General features: G+C 41.4%; 1 protein-coding gene across 6 annotated transcripts; it reads right to left on the reverse strand.

The window, feature by feature from the left end:
- Positions 1 to 2710: 2710 nt before the first annotated feature.
- LOC134027021 (THAP domain-containing protein 6-like) lies at positions 2711 to 8448 on the reverse strand. Of its 6 annotated transcripts, none has more exons than XR_009931408.1 (7): positions 8313 to 8448; positions 7678 to 7785; positions 7132 to 7324; positions 6889 to 6963; positions 6160 to 6415; positions 4077 to 4221; positions 2711 to 3403 (listed from the first exon to the last, which is right to left on the reverse strand). XR_009931408.1 is itself a non-coding variant. In XM_062470125.1 (7 exons), exons 5-7 carry the CDS (start codon positions 6168 to 6170, stop codon positions 3051 to 3053), a joined length of 510 nt encoding a protein of 169 aa, XP_062326109.1. In that variant the 5' UTR covers positions 6171 to 6415; positions 6889 to 6963; positions 7132 to 7324; positions 7678 to 7785; positions 8287 to 8440; the 3' UTR covers positions 2711 to 3050. The 6 variants fall into 6 exon arrangements, 3 of the variants coding, with proteins under 3 accessions (XP_062326109.1, XP_062326111.1, XP_062326108.1); XR_009931406.1 differs by having other exon boundaries at positions 8087 to 8422; XM_062470125.1 differs by having other exon boundaries at positions 4077 to 4220; positions 6158 to 6415; positions 8287 to 8440.
- Between the last annotated feature and the right edge of the window lie 581 nt (positions 8449 to 9029).

The raw sequence follows: 9029 nt of genomic DNA on the forward strand, positions 1-9029 counted from the left end.
TGTACAAAGTGCAAAAACCTTGTTGCACTGAAATGTGGAGTTAGACCGTAGAACAGTTTCTTTTCCGTTTTCAGCTCAGGTACGTCACTTTGACCGATCTACGTCAGATCACTGCATGGCTCCTCCTCTCACCTAGCCTGGTCCTAACCAGACTCATACATTTCATTTGTACAGAGAGTCTGGCCTTGCTCCATTGACAAGCGTTGACTTCCTTGTAGGCGGGTACTCTGTTGAAGTTTAAAACTATTGGATCTGCCCAGAGCCACTCTGATCTGCCATAACAAATCGCTAGCGTTCGCCTTAGCCAATTCCTTCACCACTACTGTAACAGAGCTAGCTGCCATAGCTGGAAAATCAAACTGTTCCCGAACCCGTGGGGAGGAGGGCCACAACATCATGGTCACCAACAAAACTCAGCAAAACTTGTTCTTGCTCTGGCTTTAGCTTATGGATATTCGGCAGCGTTGCCACAACGGACCGAATGGCTTCGCTCGCATCTTTCTCCGCTGACATTACAGAACTACAACACAAACTAGCGCACGACATCAACGTCATCGTTCTCAGCCACTCCCTCTGTTCGCTGATTGGCCGGTAGAAAATTAACCGGAGACATCTGACTTGCGTACCTCATGGCCAGACCTATTACAGAAGAAAAATCAAAATTGAGCGGAAGTACGTAGGAGGGCAGAGCCAGGCTACCTCTCACCCGGTGAAACGGTATAAAAGCCTGGAGCTCATTTGAATGAGGTCCTCCAACTCCACTTCAGTTAGGACTCCTGCTGTATTGTTATTGTAGCCTACATCAGCTAGCTATCAGGATGTCTCCCTCCACTCGCAACTGCATCTTACCAGGATGCAAGAACTTCAGCTGCGCTGCAACGCTGTTTAATTTCCCTAGTGATGAGGAAAGGAAAAATAGGTGGATTGATTTTGTGAAGAGCCACGCTGATGGAAAGCTTCGCATCAACTCCAACAGCCGCCTCTGCAGTGACCATTTCACCGAGGACAGTTTTGAAAACTTGGGACAATGTAAAGCAGGATTTGCTATGAAGCTGTTGTTGAAAAGAGGTGCTGTTCCGACTTTATGTTCATTACAACAGCAAGCTGTAGTGTGATGTTGTCGCTAACAGTTATTAGCAATGCTAACATCCTGCCTGTATCTAGCATAGGTAGAATGTGTGATGATAGTTTATTGGCAATGGGGCTAACGTTATTTCATGTTCCTGACTGTGTTTCATTCAAATAAATAACCTGTGTTTTCATGGAAATCTACAATTCAAGATGCATGTTTGTCCAGATCTATTTTTCAGCAAGATAGCTAGTGCTAGTAAACTGAAGCTGAGTTGAATCACGATAGTTTGTTTGCTAAGCTGTAGTGCTAACGTTACCCACCTTGAAGTCGATCATGTTTGCTTCGACGACAGAAGTGGAAACAACTAACGTAATAATTTCAAATGATATCTAGTCAATCTGTTGAAAAGTGTTGTGTAGACACAATAGATTTATTTGTACGTTTTTATTTCAATTCTCCACCTTGTTTCAGTGAGTGCGTTGGTCGTGTTGCGTATTTGCTCCGCAGCTTCACTCGTTGTAAACCAACCAATCAGCGCGCAGCTCATCTATATATTCATGAGCATACCTTAAAACGAGAACACGTAGTGTTTTTCCCCGGGACAAATTCACAGGAAGCAAGCATCAGGGGGCATAGAACAGCACCCGGGCCATTTTCAGCCCAACCGATGTTACATACCCTATTCGGAGACCTTAAGGAATAGTGTGAAATACCCCCAAACCCCAGTCAATGACCCATTTAACATGGACCAGAGACGGACGGGGTTCACGGACACACAGCTTCTCTTGCAGCGCGGAGCCGTACCGAGCATCGCCCTCCCGGCCGTTCCTCCTCCGGTCGCACATGGACCATCCACCGCCGCTAACAGTTCAGATCTCAGTTATATGTGCTTGTTATAATTATACTAGATAACCTTTCCAGAGGTATCCCTGCTATGAGTTGGTGCAAACCGCTAACTTGAAATTACTCGGTGTAGAATGATTGTATTTTGGTGAAATGGTTGCTAATGTACTAGTGTGTCTCTGGTGTCCATTTGTACTCGTGTTACAGCTCAGGGGAACAAGCTTCATTTATATGCATCTGTATGTTTCACTCATTGGAACAAATACATTATCTGGGTCGTAGGTACTTGAGAGAGGCGGCGCCTTCCAGCGAGGGGGCGGAGCTTCAGCTCCTTCAGGCGACACGCCCACCCAGTCTCAAGCAGAGAAGACTGCTGATTTTCTCACGATTTCAAAGCCTAATTTAACATACTTATCGGTGTTTTTCTCTTCAAATTTGGATGGGTAGATAACAACACATTCTTCTGTGGTGTGATGAACTTAAAACTCGTTTTCAATTCCACTTTACAGGATCTTTAACAATAAATAAGAATACAAAGTAACAGGAGTGTGGAATAAATCAGTAAGTGGAAGGGAACCAAAAGTGTGGTGCAAAGATCAGTCCTGTAAACACAAACAAAAAGTCAAAACGCAGAGGGGAGAGAATAAGCAGCCTCCAGCACAGACTAGGCAGGCCTTTTCTAGGCCTGTCAATCAACCTCCAATTGCGTGCACCTGAGAACTCCCGCCCTGCACACAGAGAGAGAGACGCAGCAAAAATGGGCGCCCCCCCGAGAGATCCACCAGGGTTGTAACATTGGGATAATGCCATTTGAAAAGGACTGTTTTATTGAGCTTCTGTCGCATGTTGTTACTCTGTAAGCTAAGTGTAGTCATTTTAGCGATGTGGTTTAGCCTTAGCTTAAAAAACAGGGACACAATTAATGTTTGCAGCGTATGGTGGTGGCTGTCTATGCCATACTGCGTGTCGCCGATGTGCTCCCCGAGCACAAACACATCCTCTGACCCGATCCTCTTCCGTACAATGTACATGACCTCTAGCAGTTTGATGGGCTGTGATCGTCTGAAACTTGATGATGCCTGGCGAATGAGCCACTCTGCTGCCCTGACGACCCTCATTGTGCCCTCTGATGGAATCACCAGGCCTCCATTTTTTTTAGAGACAGCAGGTGGTAGCTCTGGTCCTTGATGGCAGATGCAGCATCTGTCACCAGGCTGGCATGGCAGACATCACAGGAGGGAAGGTAGCTGTGGTCATGAACTTGGGCAGGAATGTCAGCAAACGGGGATGGAAGATCTTCTCCTCCTGCTGCAGAGGACATATCTACAGCTGATAGGCCTGTAGAGGTGTCGATGACCGCTGGTAGGGACTCTGCCTCATCCTGTGCTGTCACATTGCCTCTGCATGGTTTAACAACTCCACACCGGGCCATCAGCTTTCTAAAGATGTACTTGAACTGTCTGGCATTAGGGTTCTTATTCCAGCCACCTTAATAAAACACAAGGTACACAAGTATATTACACAGATATTCAACACATGCTTTAAAATGTTTTGTGCTTAAAAAAAAAGACAAATTAAAACTAGCCACCCCTGAATGATCTTTCGACATAAATTAAGTTGAATGACATTATCAAACAATTCAGACTGTATCAGTGGTGATAAATTCAGCAAACAGATAGTCACTTTAATAACTTTAATCACAATCTGCACAATGTCACATTGCAATTTGCACTATTTGTATCTTTTGTACTATCTGTATTTTTAGATTGTAAATTATGGCTACTTTATATTTTATTCTAAACCCTGTTAGTATTAGCTACACTTTGTTCCTTTTGTATAGTTAGACCACATATTTAAGTTTTAAGATTCCTATATGTTTAATGTATGCACCTTCCTGCCAAAGTAAATTCCCTGTCTGTGCAAACTTTCATGCCGATTAAAACCCTTTCTGATTCTGATTCAGAAACACATACATTTTTCTAAATACTCAAAATAGTTTGGGACACTTCCAGGTAATGTGTATGTCTTCAGAAAACACATTTTACAAAAAAATGAAAGAAAAAAAAACATATGGACCGACAAACTGAAAACAATACAAGCATTTGCTGAAACTTTGTGTCACTTAGTGTTGCGGCTGGTAAATATAAATTATGAACCCTACCGGATGCTCTGATGGAGTTAAAGAGAAGTTCCAAGTGGTCCTGGCTGAATCTGTAGGTCAGGACATATCGCTGTCCTTCAATCAGCACAGGAACCATCGACATCAACGTGTCAATGTTTATGATGTAGCCCAGGACAGAGAGGACCTTCAAAAGCAAATGCTGTATTACTATGATGATTCTGCCAAAACAGCACACAAGAAAGCAGGGATGCAAACTAACAGTATAGGGTGAAAATTGTGAATGCTCCCAGAGCAGCACTTCTCAGGGCAGACAATCTAGAAAAAAACTGAATACAAGAGGACTGGCAAAAGACACTGACAAATTTGCAGACAGCAAACACAATAGAGCAAGATAGTATCATATGAATAATATATAATACGTATCACTTTATGAACTTGACGCAGACAGAAAAGAGCATCTCATGAACTCGATGCAGACATGACAGAACATCTTACAGGACGGAGCATCTGAACTCGATGCAGAAGATGGTAGATAAACAAGAGAACAGAGCATCTGTTGAACTTATATCATGGACTTGAGGGATGCACTGAAACAGGTAGTTTTACCTTAGATAATTTAATGATTTGTAAATTGACTACTTGTATACATCTAACGAATAAAATAAATCAGCAGTCTCATTCTGATCATTTGGCTTTTATCAAGAACTCCCTGGTGCTTGTCCAATTCCTGGAACCAAGGGGGGCTTTGAACCCTTTGGCTCTGGGATTACGACTGTTCAAGATGTCAAACAGCCTGTCTGTTATCTATAAACAAATATCTAAATTAACTGAAAGCACTGAAAATCATCACTTCAACTTAGTGTCAACAGGTATCAGATAGTAAACACCCAAGTATGAGGCATAGTTTGATTTCTCTCCATTTCCTCTCCATTTCCTCTGTAGCTATGCTTTTTAAAATTGAATTGCTGCATTGCTTTATACCTGTAAATCTGAGATGTGACAATAAGGGTGCTTTTTTTTCTTTTTCTGATTTGGCAAAGTTCACATGCTTATCTGTGACTCGTTGGCAGCATGTAGACCACTTCTTTTGGACATTGTTCAGCTGAACTATGTACTTCCAATTGATACTGCCAGTTATGCTGTATAATTGGGCTGTATGCCTGCAGAATCAGATTTTTTCCCCATTGCACACGTCAACTGTAAAGCACCATAGTCTGCACAATTATGTAAATACAATCAAAATGTATAAAAAGCAGAACCGTCAACCAGAGCAGATAGGCAATAATGGGCATGTACCTGCAACATATTGCGTGTCAGCTTCAGCATGTGGCAAGCGTCCATCATAACAAAAACATTGTCATGGGTTACTGGATGTGGGAAATGGGTCTTCAAGGGCTCACAGGGGTCTGCTTTTAGATCGCACGCAAGTTGGGAGCACATACTGACATTTGATGCATGACCATCCATAGTCATGCACACCATCCTCATCTGACGATGATGCAGCTCTTCTAATGCATGTTCACTAACACTTTCTGTGATTCTGGTGTGAGGGACTTGGTCAAATAATATGCAATATGCAAAACCTTGAAGCCCAACCACCATAAACACAAGAACCTCGGAAGCTATGTCCGTCTCATTCAATCAATCCACCATGTCCACATATCCAAACAATGTTTGTGTCTGAGGATCATGTTGAATGTGTTTTTTGATGGACATGGCATCCAGCATCAGAGTGACACATCCGTATTTGACCTCATCTTCCTGACGCCGTCTTTCCAGCATGTCCAACATCATTGTATTGAGACCAGGTCTAGCATCAAGAGAGCTCAGCCACCTTGTATAATTAAAAAGTAGCCATTTAACCAAGTAGTCATTTAACCACTAACCCAAGCATCCCTATATTGTCTGTAGTGCTTAAAGTAATTCAGTGTAAAATTAGACATCATGGAGAATACCTTTGCAATGAACTGGGATGTGGAAGGTGAATATTCAGAGTCTCTCTCAGGTAGTGATATCCCTCAATTAGCAAAAGTGATTCAGTAGGTCTCTTTTTAATAGTAACTAGGAAGTCAACAAAGAACATAAAATACACAAAATATTCAATGTAATATTTTTATTTTACCTTAGTAGCATTCAAGCTTGTCTTTCAGCTCTTCGTTGATTAGATGTGTCTCCTTCAGTTCCTCCACAAGAGCCTGCATGTTGTTCTTGGCCCTCTTTTCTCTCCTCAGGGCATTACTCTTCTCCCGCTGCAGTTTCCTCACTCTCACTGAGGCTTCTTCAAGTTTGGCCTTTATAGCCTCAGGGGAAGCAGGCAATGTATATAAGTGGTCAGTGGCCTGCCGCTTGTGCCCCAATCTCCTCTCTCCAGTGGCTCCCTGTGGTTTTGGCAAAATATACAAATACATAAATAATAGTAATACGGAAATTAATAACTTACTTTTTCAACAATTCACTTTTGAATTCTGTGAGTCTGAATACATTTTTAGGTTCTCCAATTCTCCAACAGAAAACACAACAGCATACTTTTAAGAACATTTATAGGCTTCTCCACTTATAAGGCAAAAATACGTTTTGTGGCTCTGGACAAAAATGTAAAGGTTGCCTACCCCTGGGTGTAGTTTCAGTGTTCATGCATGTTTATTAATTCCAGTGTATGATTGACAGCGAAAGTGAGATAGCCAGTGGTTTTTCAAACTTTTTACACAGAGTACCACCTCAAATAATATTGGGCTCTTAGACTACTAACACCATCATAGACCTTTCTGGGTACCACCAAGATAAAGGATTTAATATAACAAGCCATATGATGCTCTAATTAGTTTGTGACATTCCACATGCCAATACTCACAACATCAGGCATCAAGTCCATTGGCAGGTTGTCATCCACTCTACTACAAGTGGTTGTGCTTCTTGTTGCTCCCGACTAAAATAAACAGTAAAGAAGTTTTGAGTGGCTAAAATGTGCTGTAATAAACAACACATTATATAACTTGCAGAAACAAAAAACTAAAGTGTGACATTTAATCACATATTTAGATTGATACATCCATCTTATACACCTTAAATTATTGTTGGTCAATGATACACATACCCTTTGAAGATGAGCTGGAAAGTTGAAAATGGTTGGCACAACACCATCTTTAAGCCGGACAGTCTGCCCCGTCCTGTCAAAGTCCTCACTCCTGAAGTGCTCACTGCAGAGCAGTGTCCTGTCAGAGGCAGAAAAACCGTCCCTTCTTAGGGCAACTTCCCACTTCCTCCTCCTCTCTCCGGTTTTGGGAAACCTTAAAAAAGTGAGAAATGTACCCAGATATATAAATTATTGTCAACATTTTCAATACGTATTTACATTTACATTAAGGGTAAGGACACAAATACACACTTAAATTATCAAATTTTGGGGGTAAATGTATGTATGCATGCATGTACTTTAAGAATCAGATAACTACACTAATAACAATAAAAAGGTGTCCAAAAGAAACTTTCAGTGATTGTGTAAACAAACATTCTAAAAAGCCTTATGTCAACAACAATCTAGCAATACTATTATGTCATAGCCCCGCTGTCCCTGTACATGCTTACACTAAGTAACTAACGATTATACTAAAAAATAAATCATAATATTGTAATATCCTACAGGTGAAAGGTGATCCCACGGGTTTTCGTTTCGAGACAACGGCGATTAGAGCATCCGTAGGCTGCACAAAAGTCTGGCATCCTCACTGGCAATAAAGTCAGCAATTTCCTGTAGAAATCGTAATGTAAGATGTTTTTAACAAACCAACCCGATTGGAAAGCATGTGCAACTTCAGTTAAATCATGTGCAACTTAAGTTATATTGAAAAGAAAGAACAATTTTGCCTCTCCCATTGATGTAAAATTACTGGGAATAGCCTAGTACGGTTGCCCACGGGTGCACAACACAACAACATTAGCGAAGCAAAAAAAAGTTGAAAACACAACAACATTAACACACAACACAACGACATTAACAAAAACGAAACATTTATAAAAACGCTGCATTTCAAAAAACAATCACTACTTACAGCACCACAACATTGAGTGACGACACAATAGCATTGGTTCACACCACAACATCAGCCGAGAACACAAGAAAGAACACAGCAGTATTAGCCGAGAACACCGCAGCATTAGCCGAGAACAAAGCAGTATTAGCTGAGAACACCGCAGCATTAGTCCAAAACACAACAACATTTGCAGAAACGCTGCATTTCAAGTTGCTCACAACAAGAAGTTCTCCAGACCACTGACCACTGGTGATTGATGGTCTATTGATGGCATAGAGTTAGCTATGTTACTAGAGGCAGCTACTTTTGTCTTCCAAGATGGTTTCCGCATTCATTTCTATGAAAAGTGCTCAGTGGCGCAGTGAGGCAAGCGATAGCGCGAAACCGGACCGCGTCATCTTTCCAGTTCCGGATCTTCCGGTCTAGCGTTAAACAGTGGCTCGCTTTTTTCCTAGCTCCGAGACTCGTGCACGCTTGCAACTAGCTGTACACGTCATACTTTGCGACAACCAGTCGCGAGCTTGTGAGCTAGAGCTAAGGCATTGCAAAAAACTGTCAGAATGTGGTACAAGTCCGATCAAGAAGCACATGTGAACTTTACGAAAATCTATACTATTGGTACTGTAGTATTATACGTGCGGGGCCTATACGTTGTTCTTTTTGCTTCGTGTTTTTAGTTTGACTGCTTAAGTATTGTGTCGGATTAAAGAAACTGTAAACTTGAATATCTGGCTCCGTCGTTGTTCTAGCTCGGCAAAGCAAGCTTAATTAAGCCTATAGGCTACCTATGTTACTATTATAATGATAATGAATGTTGCTTACTATTACTAGCTTATTGTTAATGCCATCATTGTGGTGTTAACTGACAAAGTTCTAACAATATAACGACCATAACAATATTGTGGTTATCAGACATGATTTATTAATCTTCGTCTTTGCTCCATAATAACATGTCAACAAT

Source organism: Osmerus eperlanus, chromosome 9, assembly GCF_963692335.1.
Source record: "Osmerus eperlanus chromosome 9, fOsmEpe2.1, whole genome shotgun sequence".
Classification (NCBI taxonomy): domain Eukaryota; kingdom Metazoa; phylum Chordata; class Actinopteri; order Osmeriformes; family Osmeridae; genus Osmerus; species Osmerus eperlanus.